The sequence below is a fragment of the Ovis aries genome, chromosome Y (assembly GCF_016772045.2).
Source record: "Ovis aries strain OAR_USU_Benz2616 breed Rambouillet chromosome Y, ARS-UI_Ramb_v3.0, whole genome shotgun sequence".
Lineage (NCBI taxonomy): Eukaryota > Metazoa > Chordata > Mammalia > Artiodactyla > Bovidae > Ovis > Ovis aries.
In genome coordinates this window covers 6,947,403-6,974,566 of record NC_082741.1, presented here as the reverse complement: position 1 = coordinate 6,974,566, position 27,164 = coordinate 6,947,403, and the positions used below count along the sequence as shown (strand labels likewise).

Genomic DNA, 27,164 nt, shown 5'->3' with positions numbered 1-27,164 from the left:
TGATTTAGTCGGGGGGAAAAAAGGATGCAAAACGCGGGAAGCTGCTGTGTATGTGCAGCACAGGGGCCTCAGCTCGGTGCTCTGCCGTTATCTGGAGGCTTGAAGACTGGTCGGGAGAGGCAGGGTCAAGAGGGAGGGGACATTTATTTACTTATGGCTGATTCCGTTGCTGTACAGCAGAAATCAGCTGTAAAAAAAAGCAATTATCCTCTGATTTAAAAACAAACAAACAAACAAACAAAAAAAGGGTGGGTAAAATGATTTGCTGAGCTGCTGACGGCAGAACCCAGCTAATGATGGCAATTTTTCTGAAAGTCAAGCATCCTCCTGTGATGCAAGTTCGATCCCTGGGTCAGGAAGATGCCCCTGAAGAAGGGAATGGCTACCTTAACTCCACCATTTTTGCCTGGAGAATCCCGTGGACAGAGGAGCCTGGCAGGCTACGTAATATAAGCCCATGAGGTTGCAAGAGTCGGACACCACTGAGCGGCTAAGCACACACATGGGCGGCCGTCAGCCTGGTTCCACGTTAGGGCCACTGTTGCATCTCGTTTGCCAAGAAGGCACGACTGTGTGAGGCGGCCGCAGAGGAGGAGCCCGAGGTCTCAGCAGGCTGCAGCCTCGGCCGCAGGCTGGCTAACGTGGCGTCCGTTACTACCTCCCTTGAGAAAGCATGTTCATCAGTGTCTGCCTGGCCTCAGGGCACACCAAGGGGGTGGCGGATTGAAAAAAGGCCACTTCATCCATCCTGGGACCGCACGCAATGTCTGCTGTTGTCAATGGAAGGCAGTGGGTGCCAGGTTTCCTGCCAAGGACTCAGAAAAAAGATAACCCAAGTCCCTGGCAGGGGCGACCCAGCATCCACAAAGAGCCCGGGGCAGATGGCGCTAGGTGGGCTTCTGACCCTCTGGGGAACCAGGGATGTGTCTAGGTCCGTGTCCGAGGCAAGGTGTTCCTAAGTGCAAACTCAGGTTCTGGGGTCACCAAGAAAGTGAAATCAAAGCGTCAGTCACTCAGTCGGTCCGACTCTTGGTGACCCTACGGACTGTAGCCCGCCAGGATCCTCTGTCCATGGGATTCTCCAGGCTAGAACACTGGAGTGGGTTGCCATTCCCTTCTCCAGGAGAATCTTCCCAACCCAGGGATCGAACCCGGGTCTCCCGCAATGCAGGTGGATTCTTTACCGTCTGAACCACCAAGGAAGCCCATGGGTCACTGAGAACTTGACTGTATTGGGTGTGGGGCTGGGGAGGGACCCGGGCGGTGGGAATGCAGGGGGTTTACCTGAGTGTTCCAGATGTGCACACACTTGTCGAAGGAGCCGCTGGCCAAGTACTTCCCGTCGGGGCTGAAGGCCACGCTGTACACGGGTTCCTGGTGCTTGGTGAGCGTGTGGATGCACACGCCCCGCTCGACGTCCCAAAGTCGGACAGTAGAATCGAACGAGGCGCTGGAAAGACACAGAGAAGGTCACTGCGGACGCCCATGGGTTCAAAAAAGGTCACCAGAGCTGTCGGCAGGTTCCTGCTGGTCTCCCGAGGACGCCGCTATCACAGTGGAACTGACTTTCCTTACATTTCAGAGACCTTAAGCGGGTACCTCTTTCTCTTCTAGAATGTGACTCAACACGCATGGAACACACAGCCTCGGTCCAGGGAGGGCACATGTATGCCTGTGGCCGATTCATACTGAGGTATGCCAAAAACCATCCCAACATCGTAAAGTATTCCTCTTCCAATTAAGATAAAGTCGTTTTAAAAAAATCACACAATAAATCTCTTTCTCTTTTTGGGTGCCGTTATCAAGGCAACAAATTGACAGCCACACTCATTTATTTCTGCACTTCTCTGAGACACAAATGATACGTATTCGCTACATTTGCTAAAACGGTCCCACCACTGACAACACATGTATCCCTGCCAAGTGTAAAACAAAGCCAAAAATAAAGCCGAGAGCCGTATTCAGGGAAATGGCTAAGTGAGTGAACACAAATTTTAATCCCACAGGAATTAAAATATAATCGCATCCAAATATATAATCACACTCCCGGGAGCTGCAAATTTTAGTTTTGTCTAAATCTGAAAGAAGAGCGTGCGTGCATGCCAAGTTGTCCCATTCATGCCTGACTCTGAGACCCCATGGACAGCAGCCCCGCCAGGCTCCTCTGTCCATGGGATTCTCCAGGCAAGAATACTGCAGTGGGTTGCCGTGCTCTCCTCCAGGGGATCTTCCTGACCCAGGGATCGAACCGACGTCTCTCACATCTTCAGCACTGGCAGGCGGCTTCTTTACCACTAGGGTCACCTGGGAAGCCCACCCACCATAAACCTGTTCCACCCGGCATTTCCTTCCTCTTCTGGGACTTACATCCCTCCCTCTATGCTTGGCACCTAGGAGGCTCACTTACGGCCGTCACGGGCACCATGTGATTCAAAAGCAGCTTACAAGTCATCAAACAAAACAAAACAAGACAAAACAAGACAACGTTCTGTTCCTGGACCTTTAAGTGGATCTCAGGACAGCATGCAATAAGAGGATAACAGCTCTCGCGGTCTTCTGGATCAGCTTTTCAGCTGATGCAGGAATTCCTTTCTGTGGTTTCTGAGAGATGGCCTTGGGTCAGGCACTTTCAGTAACAGATTGTTCATCCCACTGCTATGTGACAAAGACAAGGGGAGGGGGGCTCCCCCTCATTTACAGCAGGGCTGGGCCACCGGCCACTCTCCCCACTACCCCATTCTCTGCAACTCCACAGGAAAAAACACCCTGCCACTTCCTCCCAAGTCCTGTCTTTCCCAGACCAGACACACACCGACCCTTCGTGGGATCACGTCTCCAGAACCCTCAGTGTACCCCACGTTCACTCCTAGAATCTGTTTAGCTTGTGTGCCTCAAGGTTCTTACTAAAATATCCTCCTGGGAGTGCCACACTGTATCCTGCGTGAGGTCAGACCAGGACCTGGAACACAGAATGCAGCCTCAGTGATGAGCTTCTGTGGACTTCTAACCGCTCTGCTCCCCTCTGGCGAGTCACTGACTCACTAGTCCTCTGCATCTGATCCTGGTGTCTTCGGGGGTTTACTGCATAAACCTGGGGTCCCCATCCTCTGGGACCTGATGCCTGATGATCCAAGGTGAAGCAGAGGCAATCATAACAGAAATAAAGGGCACAATAAATGTAGTGTGTTCGAATCACCCTCTAAACCTTGGAAAAGTGATTTTCCATAAAACTGGTCCCTGGTCCCAAAAAAGCTGGGGACAGCCAGGATGAATGGTTAGGCTGGATCTGGTATCAGCCAGGGGACCTTTTATCACCATTCAACATTCTCACCACCTGTAGCTCCGAGTTGGGCCAAGTAAACCAAACCCAAAGTGAAGTGAAATGAACTGAAAGTCACTCAGTCGTGTCCAACTCTTTGCAACCCCGTGGACTATACAGTTCATGGAATTCTTCAGGCCAGAATACTGGAGTGGGTAGCCTTTCGCTTTTCCAGGGGATCTTCCCAACCCAGGGATCAAACCCACGTCTCCCACACTGCAGGCGGATTCTTTACCACCTAAGCCATCAGGGAAGCCCAAGAATACTGGAGTGGGTAGCCTTGCCCTTCTCCAGAGGATCTTCCTGACCCAGGGATCGAACCACGTCTCCTGTGTTACAGGCAGATTCTTTACCAACTGGGCTACCAGGGAAGCCCAACCAAGCCTGAGATCCAAGCTAAATTGCTTCCTTTTTTCAGTCATAATAAAAACCTTCACCAAAGCAAAATGCTGGGAGAGTGGATGTAGGCAATTCCTCCCTCCAGCATCATGGTTTAAAGCATCCTTATTTCAACTTAGCCATCATATGATAACCTCTATCTCTCGGCCCTTTCACAGTGAGCCGTCTCTCCGTTTACTTTGAGTTAGTTAGTTTCTAAGTAACTTTGAATGTGAGTCACTCACTCGTGTCCAACTCTTTGTGACCTCACAGACTGCAGCCCTCCAGGCTCCTCTGTCCACGGGATCCTCCAGGCCAGAATACTGGAGTGCGGTAGCTTTTTCCCATCTCCAGGGGAACTTCCCAACAAAGGGATAGAACCCAAGTCTCCAGCATTATAGGCAGACTCTTTAGCAGCTGAGGGCATAAACACCTTTGCAAGCCACACTGACAGCATCTCCTGGTCTCTTCGGGACATGAGTGACTTTTACCCGCCACGTGGCTAGAGCAAACTCAGCCACCAAGGCTGCTTTCGAGAACCGAGACTGGGGTGCAGGCTGTCTGCCCTTTACCTCGCCAACATGATGCTGGAGTTGGGGTTGCTGGTGGCCGGCCCGGTGGGACTCCACTTGATGGTGTATATCTCTTTGCTGTGTGCCTGAAGGTCGTGGACACACGTGTCCTGCTTCATACTCCAGATCTACGGGCATGCAACGAGAACATGGTGAGCAAAGGCCGATTCTCCCAACGGGAGAAGCACTGCAGAGGTTTCTCTGTCCCTGGGAAGCTGACGTCCAGCAGGGTGGGTGGCTGACAAAGGGCAGGTGCTTCCCAGGCAGAGGCATCTGCTCACCACCAGGGGGCGCCCGTCAGAAAGGCCAGGGGGATCCATACTACCCTGGTCTGATCTCTGAAGCCAGGCAGGGTCGGGTCGGGTCTAGTTAGTACTCGGATGGGAGAAAGGCCTCGGGAACAGAATGAGGCTCCACGGGACCCTCGACCGATAAACAGGGCTTCACTGCTGGGGCAAGCAGCATGTCGTTTGCAAAGAGAAAAAACGACAGAGGCAGCGAGAGGGCTCACAAACACAATGGTCAGCTGCAGGAGGAGCGCTGGGACTGAAGACACAGCACGAGGCCCCCGGGGTCACCAAGGGTCACACGGCCCGGCCCTGCAGCCTTACCTTCAATGTCATATCATCAGAGCAGGAGGCTAGCAACATGCCAGAGGGATCCCATTTGATAGCGTTGACCTCATTCTGCAAGAGAGCAAAAGGTTTAAAAAAAAAAAGAAAGAAAGAAAGAAATGAAGGCCTGGGTGTAGTAAACACAAGCGTCCAGCAGGGGGCAGGAGCGCTCTGTTTTCGATGAAAAAAGGCTTGGGAGTAGTAAGCACAAGCTTCCAGCAGGGGGCAGGAGCGCTCTGTCCTCACTGCAAAGAGCTCGGGACCTGTAACAGAAGAATTTGAATGCTGAGTTCCAAAGAATAGCAAGGAGAGAGAAGAAAGCCTTCCTCAGAGATCAGTGCAAAGAAACAGAGGAAAACAAAAGAATGGGAAAGACTAGAGACCTCTTCAAGAAAATTAGATACCAAGGGAACATTTCACGCAAAGATGGGCTCAATAAAGGACAGAAATGGTATGGTCCTAACAGGAGCAGAAGATATTAAGAGGAGGTGGCAAGAATACACAGAAGAACTGTATAAGAAAGATCTTCATCACCCAGATAATCATGATGGTGTGATCACCAACCTAAAGCCAGACATTCTGGAATGCAAAGTCAAGTGGGCTTTAGGAAGCATACTACAAACAAAGCTAGTCGAGGTGATGGAATTCCAGTTGAGTTATTTCAAATCCTGAAAGATGATGCTGTGAAAATGCTGCACTCAATATGCCAGCCAATCTGGAAAACTCAGCAGCGGCCACAGGACTGGAAAAGGTCAGTTTTCATTCCAATCCCAAAGAAAGGCAATGCCAAAGAATGCTCAAACTACCACACATTTGCACTCATCTCATACACTAATAAAGTAATGCTCAAAATTCTCCAAGCCAGGCTTCAACAGTACGTGAACTGGAACTTCCAGATGTTTAAGCTGGATTTAGAAAAGGCAGAGGAACCAGAGACCAAATTGCCAACATATGTTGGATCACCAAAAAAGCAAGAGAGTTCCAGAAAAATATCTACTTCTTACTTTATTGACTATGCCAAAGCCTTTGACTGTGTGGACCACAACACACTCTGGAAAATTCTTAGAGATGGGAATACCAGACCACCTGACGTGCCTCTGGAGAAATCTGTATGCGGGTCAGGAAGCAACAGTTAGAACTGGACATGGAACAACAGACTGGTTCTAAACAGGGAAAGGAGTACGTCAAGGCTGATATTGTCCCCCTGCTTATTTAACGTATATGCAGAGTACATCATGAGGAATGCCGGACTGGAAGAAGCACAAGCTGCAATCAAGATTGCCAGAAGAAATATCAATAACTTCAGATATGCAGATGACACCACCCTTATGGCAGAAAGTGAAGAGGAGCTAAAAAGCCTCTTGATGAAAGTGAAAGAGGAGAGTGAAAAAGTTGGCTTAAAGCTCAACATTCAGAAAACTAAGATCATGGCATCTGGTCCCATCACTTCATTGCAAATAGATAGGGACACAGTGGCTAACTTTATTCTTTTGGGCTCCGAAACCACTGCAGACGGTGACTGCAGCCATGAAATTAAAAGACACTTACGCCTTGGAAGGAAAGTTATGACCAACCTAGACAGCATATTCAAAAGCACAGACATTGTTTTGCCAACTCAGGTCCGTCTAGTCAAAGCTATGGTTCTTCTAGTAGTCATGTATGGGTGTGAGAGCTGGACTATTAAGAAAGCTGAGTGCCAAAGAACTGATGCTTTTGAAATGTGGTGTTGGAGAACTCTTGAGAGTCCCTTGGACTGTAAGAAGATCCAATCAGTACATCCTAAGGGAGATCAGTCCTGAATATTCATTGGAAGGACTGATGCTGAAGCTGCAACTCCAAAACTTTGGCTACCCGCTGCAAAGAACTGACTCCTTGGAAAAGACCGTGACGCTGGGAAAGATTGACGGCAGGAGGAAAGGGGACGACAGAGGATGAGATGGTTGGATGGCATCACTGGGTCAATGGACATGAGTCTGAGCAAGCTCCAGGAGTTGGTGATGGACAGGGAGGCCTGTGTGCTGCAGTCCATGGGGTTGCAAAGAGTTGGACACGACTGACCCACTGAACTAACTGAACTGAACTGAAGTAACACAACCTTCCAGCAGGGGGCAGGAGCGCTCTGTCGTCTCTGCAAGAAGCCTGCTTGCATTCACCCTGGATAACCAAGCACCACCGCAGGTTTCAGGCATTTTTCTCTTTCTCCTTTCTCCTTAATCCAAAGTGCAGTCATATGCTCTACACAACCAGCCACCCTCAGCCATATTTCTCCAAGGGGAAAAAAACCAAAAACAAAATCACATCTAAGAAGGAAGCCAAATGAATTTATCTAGAAACCAGTGTAAAAGCAGTTAGTTATTTCAAAGCTGACTTTAAAAGTAATTTTCCTACTCACTTTTTTTTCCCGTTATGTCCTCAGACATTTTTATAATACCTACTTTAGTGTCTTTCCTGCAAAATCCAACACCTGGCTCATCCAGATAATTAAAAAACAAACAAACAAAAACACTACTGCCAACCCAGGTGGATAACTGACCACCAGAGGTAGCAACAATAGTCCCGAGGAGGCTGTAGGAGAATGAATCGGCAGTCACAGTAAGCAGGCTTTTAATCCTAGGCAGAGACCAGCCGGTTTCCCAGCTCCCCACACACCTTTGGTGAACCCGAGGCCCCAGTCAGGACTCACACTCACCGTGTGTCCCTGGAACGTTTTGACGGGACGGTCGCAGCCGAGTCTGCAGACGTGAATGCACATGTCCGTGCTGCAGGAGGCAAAGGTAGTGTTGTTCTGCCAGTCCACGTCGAGAGCAGGGGCTGCAGAGAAGCAAAGGGCGGAGGGGAGGGGGAGACGGGGCGACACAGCCATTCAGCAGATGTGCACAGAGCTCAGCTGACTCGGCGGCAGCAGCAGCAGAGCTGAGAAACCTGACTGTGTGATAGAGCAACACTCGCAGTGCCAGCAGAGTCTCGGTCCATCACAGACCCTGAGGTCTGCCGTTTCTATCTGCAAGGATAACCAGACAGCTCCAGAAAGAGACCCGACCCCCACCAAAGTGTCACCCAAAGTGATCCCAAAGTGATGCTTTGGGTGCCCTGAACACAGCAACTCACTCCCCTGGTGCAGGTGAGACGGTAGGGGAGAAGCACCCTGCTACTCCCAGGGACATCACCGGGCTGGGTGATGGATTTTTTTTTGGTGGGGAAGGCAGAGAGCACACACTTCACAGCCTATGTTCAACGTGTGTGTGTCTCTCGCTCAGTTATATCTGACTCTTTGGGACCCTGTGGACCGTAGCTCGCCAGGCTTCTCTGTCCATGGGATTCTCCAGGCACGAATACTGGGGTGGGAATCTTCCCTGATCCAGGGATGGAGCCCAGGTCTTCTCCACTGCAGGCAGGTTCTTTACTATCTGAGCCACCAGCAAAGCCCCTTGTTCAAGGTTATCAGGGTTGAAAGAATTGCCCCACAACCCGTTACTGCGTTCTACAACTTCAAGATGCTGAGTTGACAAGAATATCTGAGGGGAGACGTGTGGCCTTAGGATGGACACCGTCTCTAGGTCCTGGGCCTTTCTCAGGGGCTGCTGGCTTGAAGACCTCCATGAGGGTTTGGGGAATGTGACGGCTTGCTTCCCTTCTGCCATTGTCCCCAGGAGATGACTCAGTACCCTCGTTCTCTCCGACACGTCCCTGCTTCTACGGAAAAGGAGGGGTAAGTCCTGCAAGCCTCTGCTCAGATCTTCCTCAACTGATCAATACCTAACCTTGTCTCACATGTTTCTTACACGTAAGTCAGCACTGAAGTGGGACAAGACTCCAGCTCACCCAGGATATGACAAATTGGAAGACCCCCTCCCATCCTTAGCCTTCATCCTTAGCCTGTTTATTAATTTTTTAAATTTATACTTTGGCCACCTGATGCAAAGAGCCGACTCATTGGGAAAGACCCTGATGTTGGGAAAGATTGAAGGCAGGAGGAGAAGGCGATGGCAGAGGATGAGATGGCTGGATGGCATCACCAACTCAATGGACATGAGTTTGAGCAAACTCCGGGAGTTGGTGATGGACAGGGAGGCCCGGCATGCTACGGTCCATGGGGGTCACAAAGAGTCGGAGACGACTGAGCGACTGAACAATTTCTGGCTGTGCTGGGTCTTGGCTGCTGTGTGTGTGCGGTCTCTAGCTGAGGTGTGTGGGCTTCTCACTGAGGCGGCTTCTCTTGTCGGTGAGCACAGACTCCGTAGTTGAAGGGCATGCGTTTACTTGCTCCTCGGCACAGGGTATGTTCCCTGGTCGGGGATCGAACCCAAGTCCCCTGCCTTGCAAAGGCAGACTGTTAATCACCGGACCGCCAGGGAAGCCCCTGTTCTTAACCTTCAAACCAGAGGTGCACCCTGTCCACCCTCCTGCCTTCCAGAACTGCAAGACGGATCCCATCAGCTTCTACGTCTTAGCACCAACCCCTCACAGAGCCTGCGTGGGAGGGTTTCACGTAGCGGCAGCGCTGGCTTCCTCAAGAACCCACGAAGGGGGGTTCAGCACAGGTCCACAGCTGCTGCTAAATTTGCCACAAGCGCCCAGTGGAAGGAAGGAGCCGGACCCACTTGGTCAGCAGGACGATCCAGGGAGCGTGGAAGCAAAGCCCGCAGCGGCTCTTGTTTATAACACCACACACGAGCCAAGTCACAGATTTCCCTCCGCCTTCGGGCGTGCAGTTAACACGCCTGGAAGGGTGACAATCTGGCACGCGGTTCCAGGGATGGTTAGCGGCACCTGGCCATAAAAACTAACGTGTGCTGAGCCCCGGCCATCTAAACGGAGGACGCTGGGTCGCTGGTCTGCGTCCACTGTGCAGCTGGGACCCTGCCCTCCCCTGATCAGTCACGATCCAGCGTGGCTGACGGACACATAACAGGGCTCAGCGGTTCTAGGGGGTGACTTGCGCACACTTGGCCAATGACATTTGGCGATCAGCACCGCTCTAGGTACAGTCGGGCTTCACTTTGCTTTTGTCCTTTTACCTTTTAATTGAGAAAAGGTTATCGAATGGATGCTTTGGAACTGTGGTGCTGGAGAAGACTCTTGAGAGTCCTCTGGACAGCCAGGAGATCCAACCAGTCCATCCTAAAGGGAATCAACCTGGACTATTTATTGGAAGGACTGATGCTGAAGCTGCAATACTTGTGATGAAAGTCACCTGATGGGAAGGACTGACTCACTGGAAAAGACCCTGATGCTGGGAATGATTGAAGGCGGGAGGAGAAGGGGATGACAAGAGGATACGATGGTTGGATGGCATCACTGACTCGATGGGCATGGGTATGAGCAAACTCCGGGAGATGGTGCAGGACAGGGAAGCCTGGCGTCCTGCAGTCTGTGGGGTGGCAAAGAGTTGAACACGACTGAGCAACTGAATGATAACAACAAACAGAATCCCGGGAAGGTGCAGAGGTGTTACAGGAAGGCTCTACCTTGAATCCGTCACCCACTGGTTGCATGCCACGGCCCTACAGTACAGGGCCGGACTTGGAAGGTGAATGGGTCCAGACTCGGCTGTGTGTGTCATAGGGTTTGATCTCAAGAGCCGATCCATGTAACCACCAGTGCGGTCAAGAGCCACAAGTGTGTCCCAACACCACCAGGACCTCCCTTGGGCCATGTTACTGGCCCACCATCCCCTCCCTGGACTGCGATATAAATGCTATCTCACCCAGGATGTGATCTTTGCAGTCTGACTTTATTTATTTTATTTTCCAAACTGCAGAAGCCCCTTGAGACCTATCCAAGCCTTTGGGTACTACCCACCTTATGAGTCACTCAGTTGTGTCTGACTCTTTGCGACTCCATGGACTATAATAGCCCGCCAGGCTCCTCTGTCCATGGGGTTCTCCAGGCAGGAACACTGGAGCGGGTTGCCATTTCCTTCTCCAGGGGATTCTTCCCAACCCAGGCATCAAACCTGGGTCTCTTACATCACACGCAGATTCGTTACCATCTGAGCCCCCAGTCAGGTCCTGTCTGAGCCACAATTTGACCCTTGTGGCTCGGGCAGTATTGTCCACAGTCTATCAAAAAAAACGAGTGGGGTGCCATGCCCTCCTCCAGGGGATCTTCCTGACCCAGGGACTGAACCTGGGTCTCCTGTATCACAAACAGATTCTTCACTGTCTGAGCCACCAGGGAAGCTCCTGCACTTATTTTTAACCTGCTCTTTCCCATTGCTGAATGCGGTACAACACTGTTAAGCTCTGAGGCCTAACGCTTCTTGCTGACCGAGGGCACCCCCACCAGGCCTTCATGGGGAGCACCTCTGGAGAGGCAAGGCAACTGCTGATTTTCAACGCATCACACGCTGAGGGACGGCTGTCCCTGCAGCTTCTACAAAAGCACGCTCCCTTGTCTTCCATCTTGGACAGTGTCTACCACACTGCTTCACACTATAGACAAACAGCAAATACCACCCAGAGCCAACCCAGCAACGGGCTACGGGTCGGCCCCGTGGGCAGCATCACCCCAGGTGAGAAGCTCCCTGAGGGCAGAAGAGACACGTGGTCCACGGGATAGAAAGCCTGGGACCTTGGCAATGCTCTGGGGAAAATTTACACCCTGCTGAAAGACTCAATACAGAGTCCTCAAGATGAAAACTGGTACAGGAAAGTTATGGGCATATTCCTCTCAGAAGAAATCAGAAGCCAGAGCTGCCTGTGTTACAGACATCTCCCCCATCACGTGAGCACACTGGTGCTCAGCACCAAGAATCAGAACCCTGGCAGGCTTCTGCCCCATCACTGAGTCCCTTCCCTACAACAAACCTCGAGATGGTCTTAGCCTCTGTCATGAGGTTGCAATCCCAAAGGGGGCTCACATCAAACCTGACAGAAAGCCACCAGGCTCACCTGCCACGGTCTGCTCCGTCTATGGCACAGACGGCCGTGACACGCACGGATCAAATCGTGGAGATTGGGAGACTGGGTTGTCAGGGCCTGGGGAGAGGGGCCCTAGACACACAGACACAACCCACCCCACCCCTTCCACAAAGACAGACACACGCCCATACACAGACACAACCCACCCAGACCCCTTCCATAGAGAGAGACACACGCCCACACACAGACCCCTTCCACAGACACACCCACCCACCCACACACAGACCCCTTCCACAGAGAGACACACGTGCACACAACCCCTTCCAGGAGAGACACACACCCACACACAGACCCCTTTCACAAAGAGACACACACACACACACAGACCCCTTTCACAAAGAGACACACACCCACACACAGACCCCTTCCACAATGAGAGACACACACCCACACACAGACCCCTTTCACAAAGAGACACACACCCACACACAGACGCACACCCAGACCCTTCTACAGAGAGACACACACCCACATACATACACAACCCACACACAGACCCCTTCCACAAAGAGACACACATCCACACACAGACAACTTCCACAAAGAGACACACACCCACACAGACAGGCCCCTCCAGGGAGATACCCACACACACAGACCTCCCCTCCAAAGACACATCCCTTCCCACACACAGACACACACCCACACACAGACCCCTTCCACAAAGAGAGACACACTCACATACAGACCCGACCCCTCATACACAGGGACTCCCCTACAGAGACACACATACACAGACCCTCCCCCCCGCAACAGATACACATCGCCACACAGAGAGACATGCACAGAAACACACACACAGACCCACATACACACGCTCACACACACACAGACCCACATACACACGCTCACAGGTTGGGCGCCCAAGCTCCCTGCTCACTTCCTGGTGGGGAAACACAACTCTACAAAGGCTCAGTGACTCCCACCTCCATCACGCTGTCAGGAGTAAGGCAGTACCAAGCACCCCGAGCCCAGCACCGCCAGAGATGTGTGCACAGATGAGTCCTCGGGCACAGCCACGGAAGACACGGGCTGACTGCCTCTCCAGCGGGGCGAGGTATGCACGGGGCGCGGTATGCACGGGGCGCCTCCCCGGGTCTGCCGGCTGCACCAGGAGGGAACCAAGGGCCACGTGCCTCTGCCACAGTCATGTCGAGGACCCTGCGGGGAGCCTCTCCTCCCAGTCTGCTCCTGCAGGGACACACCGTCCCCTCCTGCTTGGAGCCCTGCCCGGGCACCGAGGTGGGTCGCGCTGGCTTGGGGAGTCCTGGGGGCCAGCCCTGTGGTTCTGAACATCACCAGGAACCCAGATCTGCCCATCAGGAGAGACCCTCGGAAGTCTGCCAACACATCACCTCAGGGCCACGATGCGCCAGCGAACGTCCACCCCACACGCTCAGCACTGCTCTTGAGGCATGCCCTCTTCCGAGCATTCACCGCTACTTAAAGGGACCCTTCTCAGGACTCCGGATTCTTATTTTTGAATTAAAAACAAGAAAAGGTAAAAAAAAGGAAAAAGTAAATATTAAGAAAGTACTCACCAGAATGAAACGGAAACTGTTGTTTGGCTTCTCCTGTGTGAGCATCCCAGATTATTGTTGTCTGTAATCCGCAAAAAAAAAAAAAAAATTTAGTTACTGGTTCCTCCAGCCAAGTTTTCTCCAGAAAAATTTGTCATACACGAGAACACAGCGAGCCCTTCTTTTTCCTAAACTAGCACTGTTCAAGTTAAAATTTTCTAGTAAGCACAGTAAAAAATAAAATAATTAAAAAACCAGTAAAACTTATTTTCACAATATATAGTTTATTCCACTCCAGTACAGTGGAAACGTCGTCACTTCAACGTGAATCGATATGTTCGCATCACGTGGCCTGCGTCTTTTTCGCCCGCTCTTTGGAATCCAGGGTGTGTCTTACACACTTAAATCACCTAGACATCACACTTATGAACTCAGCCACGCCTGTCTGGTTATTATACTCCTCCGGACAACGGCAGCCGTAACTGATAAGCAGGAAACTACCAATTCTGGTGGGAGTTCCATTTTTATCCTCAAACTTAAAAACCTATCATTAAAACAAAAAAACTTTTCTTTTTAAATGAAGAGATTTTTGGTTGCACAGGACGTGAGATCCCAGCCATGCATCAAACGTGTGCCCCTCTGCACTAGAAAGCGCAGAGTCTTAACCACTGGACCCAGCAGGGAAGCCCCAAACTTGAGAAACTATTAAAACACACACACACAAACAATGCATATATAAAACTCTGTTTTGGAGCAATTTTCCAAGTGAAAAGCTGCAGAAATGGTTATTTCTGAAAATTCCTGTCACTCTGTGAAGTAGGGGCATTACACAGGCTAGAGAAACTGCCCGCTGGGGTCTGGCACTGAGGTATTGCTGCACATATTAAGGAGGGAAAAAAAAAAAAAAGATCTCCACTCCAGAAGACAAAGGAAGTCTTGAATGCTTCGGAACACATTATAGTATTTGGGAGACACTTGGGGAAGAAGCCGGAGGCAGCTCGATGCAAAACATTTGGAATTAATTCTCAACTGGAGTTTTCAGCTAAACTGGAAACTTGACGCCTCCCTGTCAATGACATTTTAATCAAGATCTTCCTTTAGGAAAAACTGGTTCTACTTTGTATCAACAGCCTTAACTTTTCCTGGCGAAATACTGACAGCACTGAGTGTGTTTGAAAACCTTCAGGCCAGCTCCAGCACAAAAGTCGCTTCAGTCGTGTCTGACTCTCTGTGACCCCATGGACTGTAAGCCCACCAGGCTCCTCTGTCCATAGGATTCTCCAGGCAAGAACACTGGAGTGGGTTGCCATGCTTTCCTCCAGGGGATCTTCCTGATCCAGGGAACGAACCTGCATCTCATAAGTCTCCTGAACTGGCAGGCAGGTTCTTTACCACTCGCGCCACCTGGGAAGCTCTAGACCAATTAACATTTTTATCCCCCGCTCCACACTGTGGTTTATAGGATTTTAGTTCTCTGACCGGGTACTGAACCTGGGCCCTGAGCAGAGAAAGTGCCACGTCCTAACCACTGGACTGCCAGGGAAGTCCCAACGATTTTTTGTTTGATGGAGATCAATCTTGAGTGTTCACTGGAAGGACTGATGTTGAGGCTGAGACTCCAATCCTTTGGCCACCTGATGCGAACAGCTGACTCATTTGAAAAGACCCTGATGCTGGGAAAGATTGAAGGCGGGAGGAGAAGGGGATGGTAGAGGATGAGGAGGCTGGATGGCATCACCGACTCAATGGACATGAGCTCGAGTAAACGCTGGGAGTTGGTGATGGACAGGGAGGCCCGGCGTGCCGCAGTCCATTGGGTCGCAAAGAGTCGGACACGACTGACTGAACTGAACTCTTTACTCTTAACTGAGCCAGTCACAAGTCTGGCAAGGCAGAGAATATATAAACACTTTCACAATTCTGACACAACTTCACACACTACATCAGTTGTCGTAACAACTTACTATCAGTTCAGTTCAGTTGCTCAGTCATGCCTGACTCGTTTGCGACCCCATGGACCTCACAACTTACTCTGCGTTACCTTAAGCATACACTGAGCCAAAGTAAACATGACTTACCCAAAGGCTTTTATGGATCAGAAATACAGGTTAGCCACTCTGGGTTAAGCACGCACTGAGGGCCAAAGCCAGTATCCCTAACTTATATTTCCTCCCTGAGATTATATCATTTTCAAGAACACTGTTATTATTCCCGCCATAGCTGATTCATCATGGTAGACAGTCTCTCACTCAGACACTTCTAGAATTCTAGAAGATCAAAACCACAGAAGCTCACAAAACCTCCAAACAAGGCCCCTTTGATTTCTTAAGGGGGAGGCAGAATTTCCAGAATTCAAAGAAACCGTGACGTTTTCCGAGAGATTAAACATAGATGAAAACAGCAATGTATCTCACGCAAACACTCACTTTGTCTACTCCAGCACTCAAAATGTAATTGCCCTTCTTGTTCCACTTCAAGGCGAAGATTGGGCCTTTATGTTGGCCTAAGGTGCTGGCCAGGTTACCTGGTACGTTACAAACAAAGAGAGAAAGCAGGGTGATTTCTGAGACACGCTCGGTCTGTACCCCAGATGATGACAACTGAAAGCACACCTCCTCCAACCCTAATGCGAGGGAGGCGGGGTCAGGAGGACTTACCATCCTCTGTCCATATTCTTGCAAAACCATCATAGGAACCCGTAGCCAACAGTGTCCCGTCACTCTGTGGGCCAGAAACACACACCAACACAAACTGTTTATTAGAGCTTGCACAGGGGACCTTCATTCCCCGAGCAGGGGTCGAACTCACGGCCCCTGCGATAGAGGTGCAGACTCCTGACCTCTGGGCCACCAGGGAAGTCCCAGGCTTCCCTCCCCCAAAATCATCACAAGGCCAGGGGGCGAGGAAAACACACCACACTCCGTCACCACTGACGACATCAACAAAAGGCACTGTATGAAAAGCTACTGTGTGGCTTTCGGAGACCTTGGCGAGCTTTGAGAAATAGCTGCAGATACTTGGACGAGAGAAGCATTTGTGACGAAATGACAAGATATACAGGGATATGATAAACTGTTGGTGGGAATGCAAACTAGGACAGCCACTATGGAGAACAGTGTGGAGATTCCTTAAAAAAACTGGAAATAGAGCTGCCATACAGCCCAGCAATCCCACTGCTGGGCACACACACCGAGGAAACCAGAAGTGAAGGAGACACGTGTACCTGAATGATCATCACAGCACTTTACTAGAGCCAGGACATGGAAGCAACCTAGATGCCCATCAGCAGACGAATGGGTAAGAAAGCTGTGGTACATATACACGATGGAATATGACCCAGCCATGAAAAAGAATGCATCTGAATCAGCTCTAACGAGGTGGATGAACCTGCAGCCTATTATACAGGTTCCAAATAGGAAAAGGAGTACGTCAAGGCTGTATACTGTCACCCTGCTTATTTAACTTCTATGCAGAGTACATCATGAGAAATGCTGGGCTGGAGGAAGCACAAGCTGGAATCAAGATTGCTAGGAGAAATATCAATAACCTCAGATATGCAGGTGACACCACCCTTATGGCAGAAAGTGAGGAAGAACTAAAGAGCTTCTTGATGAAAGTGAAAGAGGAGAGTGAAAAAGTTGGCTTAAAGCTCAACATTCAGAAAACGAAGATCATGGCATCCGGTCCCATCACTTCATGGCCAACAGATGGGGAAACAGTGGCTGACTTTATTTTTCTGGGCTCCAAAACCACTGCAGATGGTGACTGTAGCCATGAAATTAAAAGACGATTGTTCCTTGGAAGGAAAGTTATGGCCAACCTAGACAGCATATTGAAAAGCAGAGACATTACTTTGCCAACAAAGGTCCGTCTAGTCAAGGCTATGGTTTTTCAGTGGTCATGTACTGAATGTGTACATGTGAGAGTTGGACTATAAAGAAGGCTGAGCACAGAAGAATTGATGCTTTTGAACTGTGGTGTTGGGGAAGACTCTTGAGAGTCCCTTGGACTGCAAGGAGATCCAACCAGTCCATCCTAAAGGAGATCAGTCCTGGGTGTTCATTGGAGAGACTGATTTTGAACCTGAAACTCCAATACTTTGGTTACCTGATGCGGAGAGCTGACTCATTGGAAAAGGCCCTGATGCTGGGAAAGATTGAGGGCAGGACGAGAAGGGGATGACAGAGGATGAGATGGCTGGATGGCATCACTGACTCAATGGACATGGGTATGGGTGGACTCTAGGAGTTGGTGATGGACAGGGAGGCCTGGCGTGCTGCGATTCATGGGGTTGCAAAGAGTCAGACACGACTGAGCAACTGAAATGATACAGAGTGAAGTCAGAAAGGAAAACACCAATACACTATACCAACACATATATATGGAATTTACAATGATGGTAACGATGACCCTATATGCGAGACCGCAAAAGAGACACAGATGTACAGAACAGTCTTTCGGACTCTGTGGGTGAAGGCGAGGGTGGCCTGATCTGAGAGAACAGCACTGAAACATGTATATTATCGTATGTGAAACAGATCGCCAGTCCAGGTTCGATGCATGAGACAGGGTGCTCAGGGCTGGTGCACTGGAATGACCCAGAAGGATGGGAAGAGGAGGGAGGTGGGAGGGGGGTTCAGGATGGGGAACACGTGTATACCCATGGCAGATTCACGTCAAGTATGGCAAAAACCACCAGAATAGTGTAAAGCAATTAATCCTCCGATTAAAATAAATTAGTAAAATAAAATCGAAAACAGAAAAAAATAAACTTTTGTATAGTCCAAAAAAAAAAAAAAAAGAACGTGATAAAGAGAAAGTGAAAAGACGCTGGAGAGCTGTGTGTGCACCCAGGCACAGATGCTGGGGGTTGGGTGGGAAGTCAGCATCTTCCTGGGCACACCTCACAGGGTACCCCCATGTAACAGGCTCCGCGATAAAGCCGCCAGACTCCTCCTGTCGACGTGCAGCTTACTGAACACCATCCGGCTGGTGGTCGGCCCGGACCCCTGGCTGGGCTGACCCACAATCCCATCCCCTTCCTGGGGTGCGCCCCAGCTCCATCCAATGCCACAAGCCCTTGCCAAGGCCACAAGGACTGCACAGGTGTCCCTGATGGCATCCGGGAGGGAGGCGGCTTACGTTCCAGTCCAGCGAGGTGACGTCTTTGTTACTGGGGACGTCGTGGCCCCCCTCCCGGATACAGTGCCTCAGCACCAGCTGCGTGGAGCCCCCGTTGCTGTTTTCATTCAGGTTCCATATCCTGGCGGTCGAGTCTCCGGACCTGCGCAAGGAACACAGCCAGGCTTCAAGCTCCCGGGCCCAGAGCAAGTGACACCCACCGCTGCTTGTCACCTGGCTGGGTCTCCATCTTTTTAATCTTGCTCCAGAAAACAAAAAATCACCGTGGTTTTCTCTTTCCACTCTTAGGTGCCCTTAGTCATTTTAAATGTCTGCGCATAGCTTTCCACACGGCTGAGAAAAGAGCTGAATAAGGACTTTTGCACAGGCTTAGACACCCCAAGGGTTCCCCTCGCTCAAAGCCCTGCTCTGTACACTGAGAAGATTGCAAACATGACATAGGAAGGTAGTGTCTGTCCCAGGAGGAAGGACTTGGACACCCAGACCCCGGGCACCTATGTCTACATACCCCCCAACCTGTGTATACGCAGACACCTGGACCCTGGCGCCCCCTAACCTGACCCTGGAGGACTCAGAACACCCAGACATGGGCACCCCCCAACCTGACCCTGGAGGACTCAGACACCTGGTCACTGGGCACCCCTGGCCTGACCCTGGAGGACTCGGACACCTGGACCCTGGGCACCCTAACCTGACCCTGGAGGACTCAGAACACCCAGACATGGGCACCCCCCAACCTGACCCTGGAGGACTCAGACACCTGGTCACTGGGCACCCCTGGCCTGACCCTGGAGGACTCGGACACCTGGACCCCAGGCACCCTCCAACCTGACCCTGGAGGACTCGGACACCTGGACCCCGGGCACCCTCCAACCTGACCCTGGAGGACTCGGACACCTGGACCCCGGGCACCCTCCAACCTGACCCTGGAGGACTCAGACACCTGGACCCCAGGAAAACCCCCAATCTGACCCTGGAGGACTCAGACACCTGGTCACTGGGCACCCCTTGCCTGACCCTGGAGGACTCGGACACCTGGACCCTGGGCACCCTCCAACCTGATCCTGGAGGACTCGGACACCTGAACCCCAGGCACCCCCTGCCTGACCCTGGAGGACTCGGACACCTGGTCACTGGGCACCCCTGGCCTGACCCTGGAGGACTCGGACACCTGAACTCCGGGCACCCCACCAACCTGACCCTGGAGGACTCAGACACCTGGACCCCAGGAAAACCCCCAATCTGACCCTGGAGGACTCGGACACCTGGTCACTGGGCACCCCTGGCCTGACCCTGGAGGACTCAGACACCTGAACCCCAGGCACCCCCTGCCTGACCCTGGAGGACTCGGACACCTGGACCCCGGGCACCCTCCAACCTGACCCTGGAGGACTCGGACACCTGGAGCCTGGGGACCCTCCAACTTGACCCTGGAGGACTCGGATACCTGAACTCCAGGCACCCCACCAACCTGACCCTGGAGGACTCAGACACCTGGACCCCAGGAAAACCCCCAATCTGACCCTGGAGGACTCGGACACCTGGTCACTGGGCACCCCTGGCCTGACCCTGGAGGACTCAGACACCTGAACCCCAGGCACCCCCTGCCTGACCCTGGAGGACTCGGACACCTGGACCCCGGGCACCCTCCAACCTGACCCTGGAGGACTCGGACACCTGGAGCCTGGGGACCCTCCAACTTGACCCTGGAGGACTCGGATACCTGAACTCCAGGCACCCCACCAACCTGACCCTGGAGGACTCAGACACCTGGACCCCAGGAAAACCCCCAATCTGACCCTGGAGGACTCGGACACCTGGACCCCAAGAAAACTCCCAACCTGACCCTGGAGGACTCGGACACCTGGACCCCGGGAAAACCCCCAACCTGACCCTGGAGGACTCAGACACCTGGACCCCAGGCACCCCCCAACCTGAGCCTGGAGGACTCGGACACCTGGACTCCGGGCACCCCCGACCTAACCCCTTACCCCGAAGCCAAGAGGTCACTGACAGGGTTCCAGGCACAAATGAACACCTCGGACTCGTGGCCCCGAAGGACGGTGGCTTTGCTGGGTGGGATCTCCACATCTCCGTCGATTTCCATTGGTTTTGAATGATTATCTATTGCGGGGAACAGGACAGGACACATGTCACGGAAGAAACCCTTCCATCCTCAGGGCATGTAAGCTTTATAGACAACCTCCTCCGCTGCACTGCCAGGCCACTGGTGACCATTATAACCAGATTACGGCTTCTGTGAAGCCACACCTCTTCACAGTCTCCAAATTTGATAGGAGAATTAAAAACTGGTGTTTATTCTTTGTAACTAGGGCCAGGCTCATAGGTAATAACAATGGGAACAAGACTGGACACAAACAGGAGACAGCTGTCTCTTGGACAGAATTTGAAGGTTCCTTCTCTCTCTTTTATTTCTACAGTAAAAAGAAGTATATTTTGTTACATTTTCCTAAGAAGTCAATGAGGAGAATGGGACACAGAGGATGAGACAGTTGGATGGCATCACTGACTCAATGGACCTGAGTCTGAGCAAACTCCGGGAAATGGTGATGGACAGGGAAGACTGGTGTGCTAGCCCACGAGGTCTCAAAGAGTCAGATACCACTGAATGAACAACAGCAACGAAAGAGAAGTTAGGAGTTTCTGAATACCAAAGGCTATCTCACTCTTTGTTATATGCCTAGAACTTAAGTCAAGTTGCTGCTGTTTAGCGCTGTCACGTCCGCCTCTTTGGGACCCGGCTTCTCTGTCCACAGGGATTCTCCAGGCAAAAATACTGGAGTGGGTTGCCATTTCCTTCTCTAGGGGATCTTCCCGACCCGGGATCGAACCCGCCTCTCTTAATGTCTCCTGCACTGGCAGAAAAGATCTTTACTGGTGAACAACTTCGCAACTAAACAAGTCAGCTGCAGACGCTGCTGCTAGAATGCAAGTTACAATTCAAATGACAGTGGGGATAACTAGGATACATATAAAGTTTTCTCAGCAAAAGTTCCTTCTGTTGAGGGGACAAGTGATTTTATAAGACGTCTTCCTGATGTGTTAGCTCCTAACCTACGAAGCTCCCACATGGACATGACATCCTTCTTCCAGAAGGCTCACCACCCACAACCCCTCAGCCTGCAAACCACCTCATGGTCTTGGGACTCAAATGCTATTTTCTTACTGGAGCCAAGTGTGTTCCGGGCTTTTGAAGCCATGCAGACACACCCCAGATGACCCCACGGGGACTCCAGGTTGTGAAAGAGTCGGGGGCGACAATCATGGTCGACGCTACACAGAAGAGACTCATCCCGGATCATACTGTAGCGTTTAGTCACTCAGCCATGCCCGACTCCTCGCGACCCCCTGAACTGCAGCCCGCCAGGCTCCTCTGTCCATGGGATTTCCCCAGGCGGGAATACTGGAGTGGGTTGCCATTTCCTCCTCCGGGGATCTTCCCGACCCAGGGATCGAACCTGGGTCTCCTGCACCGTGGATCCGTTTTTTCCCCTTCTATGCGGCACAAGAAAGAAGGTTCTTGAAGGTCAGAGTGAAGTCTAAATTCAGACGTTGTAAGTCTGGCTGAAGCTGCCTTTTAACAAGAGCAGGTCGGACGGAGTAGAGGTTGGAAAACTGGACATTGCCTGCGTGTGTGTGTGTGTGTGTATGTGTTTAGGTGGGGAGGTTGGTGGCCAGCCCTCAAGTGGAAAGTAACCCCACCGCCGAGGCCCCCTCAAACGAAGGAGGAGCTGGGAGCTTCCAGCACACCTTGAGGTCTCCATGTGGCTACGCTTCCTCGGCATCTTAGATTGAAAGACATGGTGGAGTTTAAAAGTTCGCAAGATTTCTGTCACAGTCGTAGGTACGTAGATTTCTCAAGCCTCACCAGTTACGCTTCCTTTCTGGGGTGGAAGGTGAAGAAAACAGGGACATTCACCCCCTGGGCTGTAGCTGAAGCAAACGAGGACGTTCACTTTCTTCCTGTTTCGCTCTTAGCACCTTGACGGAGAGACCCCACGGGGCAGGGCAAGTCCACGAATGACGTGAAGGCACAAGCCACGTTATCTTTTCATCTCCTTTCCTGGCCCCCATCCTTGCGAACCTTGTGAACAATGATTGCGGGGCCTGCTGATGGGAGGTCATGTGATTCGATGCATGGCAGCCTGGCCCTTCTCTCTGCCCAGTGGTTGAGCCGTGTCCCAACTCCAGTGCGGAGAGGCCTCGGCCCGAAGATGACTATCTTCCCCCTCGGGAGAGTGCAGCGCCTTGGAGGGAAGGGGCGTTCAAAATAGGGAAGAACACACACTCACTGGCAGAGCCTTACACGCACGTACACAGATGCACACTCTGAAGCTGTCCTTGAAGCCGTCTCTGAATTTGTAAGCAGGAGGTTCTCTGGCCTTCCCTAGCGGCTCGGACGGTAAAGAATCCGCCTACCAATACAGGAGACGCAGGTCCGATCCCTGGGTCGGGAAGATCCCCTGGAGAAGGGAATGGCTACCCACATTCCAGTGTTCTTGCCTGGACCATTAAATGGACAGAGGAGCCTGGCGGGCTACAGTTCATGAGGTTGCAAGGAGCTGGCTATTATTGAGCAACTAAGCACTCTCTAATTTGAGGCTCTCTGCCTCATTTCGCACACACTTTTGGGCATTAGCTAACAGGAACCCTGCTGCAACGAACCGCATAAGCCAGCATTCGCTATGCGGGCCTGGTGACCTCTCAGTGACCACGGGTTCTGAGTGTCATGTCAGAATCCGTCCACAGGGCAGGACAGTGCAGGGAGCCTCCAGAGACGAGACCCTCCTGAGCCGGGCGGTGTTCACACGGCAACACGATTACCTTTACACCAAGTGAGCTGTCAGAGCAGCAGAATCCCTACAGCTGAGGACGTGCAGGTATTGGAAAGTCACATCACTGGTACCACGTATAAAACTAGACAGCCAGCGGGAGTGTGCTGCGGCGTCCCACGTGGCGCTCGTGGTAAAGAACCCGCCTGCCCATGCAAGAGACAGGGGTTCTACCCCTGGCTTGGGAAGAGCTCCTGGGCAGAGGAAATGGCGACCCGCTCCAGCATTGTTGCCTGGAGAAGCCCGGGGACAGAGGAGCCAAGACAGCCCACGGGGGTTGCGAAAGAGGCAGATGCGACGGAAACGACCTCGTGCACACTCCTGCACAGGAATATGCTGCTGTGATGCAGGGCGCTCTGTAAACAACCTAGAGGGATGAGATGGGCTGGGAGGAAGCTTCAAGAGGTAGGGGACATGTGTATCATGGGTCTATCTATGGCTGATTCGCGCTGATGGATGGCAGGAGACCTATGAATACCTATGCAGATGCTGGTGTTGATGGATGGCAGAAACCAACACGATTCTGCACATTAATTATTCTCCAATTAAACAAACAAAACCACGTCTAAGGATTTCGATGGGAAAATTGGAGCAAGAAGGCCTCCTGGGTGCAGAGTAAGCAAACGCTAGGCAAGGCCTGCAGGGCACCGACCGGAGGACCCAGCCGGACTGAGAGGACACCAGAGAAGCCGGCCAGGAGTGGGCACCCCGCACTCACTGATGGCGTGTGCTCCGTTCTCCTCCCCGTTGACCGTGGCCTCGCCGTTCTTTGGTGGGTTCTGCTGGGAAACGGCCGCGGGGGCTGCCGTCGTGGCAGCTGCTGCTGCGGCTGCTGCTGCCGCTGCGGCTGCTGCGGCCGCAGCCGCCTGCTGCTGGGCCAGCTTCTCCCGGAAGGCCTGCTGCCGCGTCTGCACCACGTCCGGCATCACCGCGTCGATCAGGGACAGGGACTCGATGGGGCGGCCGTCAAACACTGTGCCGTCCTGTGGACAGAGCCCCGGGGAGCGGGGTGGGTCAGCGCTGGCTGGGCATCTCCTGGGTTGGAAACACAGCTGCCTGGGGGAGGCGTGGGGGGCTACCCGGGATTGGAACTGGGAGGGGCAGCCCACAGACACCGAGGCCCAGCACTCGGTCAATAGCAACGTGAACCCAGGCGTGAGGGGACCACCCCGAGCCTCCTACTTCCCGTCACAACTGGAGGGCTGCAGTGGTCTCAATGGAAGGGGGCGATCCTGCTCCTCAGGGCCGGGGGGCATCAGGGAAAATCTGGAGGTGTGTCTGGTGATCACGACTGCAGGGTGGGAGGGGGATGGGTGCAGCCGGCACGCAGCGGGGAGGGACCGGAGATGCTGCCGAACATCCTCCAGTGCACAGGATGCCCCCCGCCTCCACCCCCAGAGAGGAACAGTGTGGTCCTCAAGAGTGGAGAGCGGCGTGAGAGACCCCGCCCTTGCCCCTCTGACAAGTCTCCGGCTCAAGCTGCAAAGTCCTGCCTCCACCCCGCCCCCAGCAAATCAGGCTCTGACTCAGAGCGTATCCTTCCATCTGACATTATCAAACGCATGTACTGCCATGTGAAGTGACTTCTGGGGACTCAGGATGCAAGATGCACCCATAATACAGCTAACGGCGGCACCACTGAGGTACCATGCCTATTTCCTCAGCTTCCTCCGAGTCTCCTAGTGTTCATCGAGGATGAAAAAAAAAAAATCTCTCCCTACCTGCTGAGAAAACACAGGAGAGAGTACCAGAGTCCTTTCCTGAGAAGGTGCTCTGATTATTAGAGTCACACGAAACTCCGGGCCTCTCGCTGTGTCTGCTCGATGCTCAGACAGGTTTCAGACTGTTCTTTCCTCATAAATCAGGAAGAGCTGAAGGACGTGTGTGTCAACTACACAGTAGTCAAAAGAAACGGCAGCCCAGCTGACTACCGGATACTAGGCAATATCTGAGAATTAGAGACCAGTGTAGAACCTGGAAAAAGAAGTCACCCTCATCCCCTGATTCTGCCCATGGAGTGGCCAGTGATGACCGGCCGGCCGGCCGCCTTCTACGTCACCTTCCTTCTTTGCATATTCATGCCCCAGACGGATGACGATTTTGCAAAAGGTAGTAACTGCGCAGAGTAATAAAAACGCTTCCTTGCCTAAATTCTAAACGCACACCGTCTCACTTGTAACAACTGGAAAGCTAAGTGACAAGTGAGACGACCTTTCCGTCTCCTCTAGGCAATGTTGCATTTTGAATTGACAAGGGAGAGAAGGTATGGAAATGAAAGACATGGAAACTGGGTGTATGTGAGGCTATGTGTGTGTGTGTGAAAATGAAAGTCACTCAGTCGCGTCTAACTTTCGCAACCCCTTCTCCAGGCCAAAATGCTGGAGTGGGTAGCTGTTCCCTTCTCCAAGGGATCTTCCCAAGCCCATGATTGAACCCAGGTCCCCTGCGTTGCAGGTGGATGCTTTACCAGCTGAGCCACCAGGGAAGCCCAAGAATACTGGAGTGGGTAACCTATCCCTTCTCCAGTGGATCATTCTGACCAGGAATCAAACCTAGGTCTCCTGCATTGCAGGTGGATTCTTTACCAGCTGAAAATCCTTTGCCTTTACAAGGGAAGCCTGTATGTGTGTATGTGTGCCTGTGTGTGTGTGTATGTGGGTATGTGTGTGTGTGTGCCTGTGTGTGTGTATGTGGGTATGTGTCTGTATGTGTGCCTGTGTGGGTGTGTGTGTCCGTATATATATCTGTTACGTGTGTGTGCACTTGTGTGCATCTGTGTGTGTGCAGGGAAATCCAATCACAGCATTGCACAATCTGAGAGCTGGGGTCCTGTACTCCTATTCCCACACGTATCTTGTGGGGAAAAAAAAAAGAGAGAGAGAGACTTAGATGGGATCGTGTTGCCAGCAGAAGATCCCGGGCACCCCAATGTAAGAAAAGGAAAGAGGAGATTGCCTGCTGTCAGGCAGGAAAGCCTACAGTGTCGGCAGACAGCTGGGTGTTCTATGAGATGCGGGGTTTTGGAAAACGAGAGAGGAACACACAAGAGAGAATGTGAGATACGCTACGTCTGTGATTGTAAAAGCTGAAGGGAAAGTGGCGATAAATGCGACAAAGAAAAGACAGGCCTGCAAGGATGAGAAAGGGGAAGAGGAGGCGGAGCAAAGTGTGCAAGGGTTCAGGGAGACGGGCTCGAGGGTGGGGTGACCGTGGGAGCGGACTTCTGGTGGTAAAGGGGAGGGGGCATGTGGCCGCTGAACGGTGTCAGCCATGCTGGACGCGTCACAGCAGGAAACGGGGACCTGGGGCACGGCGGTGTGCTGGATGGAGCGGGGCTGTCGCTAAACGGAGGCAGGACGGGGGAGAAAGGGAGCTAAGTGCAGTTACAATCAGACGGTCTCAGACTGAGACTCCAGCAAGACCCGGACGTCACAGGAGGCCCAGGATCCTCACAGGACAGTCCCCAGACAGCAGCAAAGCAGGTGGGAAGGGAAGCTGTCTTGACCCCTCACCCTTTATCTTTAAAAGGGTTCAGTTCAGTTCAGTTGCTCAGTCATGTCTGGCTCTTTGCAAACCAGCATCAGGATCTTTTCCAAAGAGTCAGTTCTTCGCATCAGGTGGCCAAAGTACTGCAGTTTCAATTTCAGCATCAGTCCTTCCAATGAACATCCAGGACTGATTTCCTTCAGGATGGACTGGTTGGATCTCCCCTGCAGTCCAAGGGACTCTCAAGAGTTTTCTCCAGCACCACAGCTCAAAAGTATCAATTCTTTGGCACTCAGCTTTCCTTATGGTCCAACTCTCACATCCATACATGACTAATGGGAAAAAAACCATAGCTTT

General features: G+C 52.1%; 1 protein-coding gene across 22 annotated transcripts in view; it reads right to left on the bottom strand.

Moving 5' to 3' along the window:
- LOC101119116 (transducin beta like 1 X-linked) overlaps window positions 1-27,164 on the bottom strand; it is a 247,841-nt gene that overhangs the window by 4,894 nt on the left and 215,783 nt on the right. For all 22 annotated transcript variants that reach the window (XM_060408649.1, XM_060408658.1, XM_060408662.1 and 19 more), the window contains 10 exons: window positions 24,040-24,304; window positions 20,460-20,592; window positions 18,469-18,610; window positions 15,984-16,047; window positions 15,753-15,850; window positions 13,348-13,408; window positions 7,573-7,694; window positions 4,881-4,955; window positions 4,270-4,397; window positions 1,285-1,450 (listed from right to left, as the gene is read on the bottom strand). In XM_060408649.1, the coding sequence (XP_060264632.1) occupies window positions 1,285-1,450; window positions 4,270-4,397; window positions 4,881-4,955; window positions 7,573-7,694; window positions 13,348-13,408; window positions 15,753-15,850; window positions 15,984-16,047; window positions 18,469-18,610; window positions 20,460-20,592; window positions 24,040-24,304 (1,254 nt within the window). The remainder of the gene's footprint in view (window positions 1-1,284; window positions 1,451-4,269; window positions 4,398-4,880; window positions 4,956-7,572; window positions 7,695-13,347; window positions 13,409-15,752; window positions 15,851-15,983; window positions 16,048-18,468; window positions 18,611-20,459; window positions 20,593-24,039; window positions 24,305-27,164) is intronic.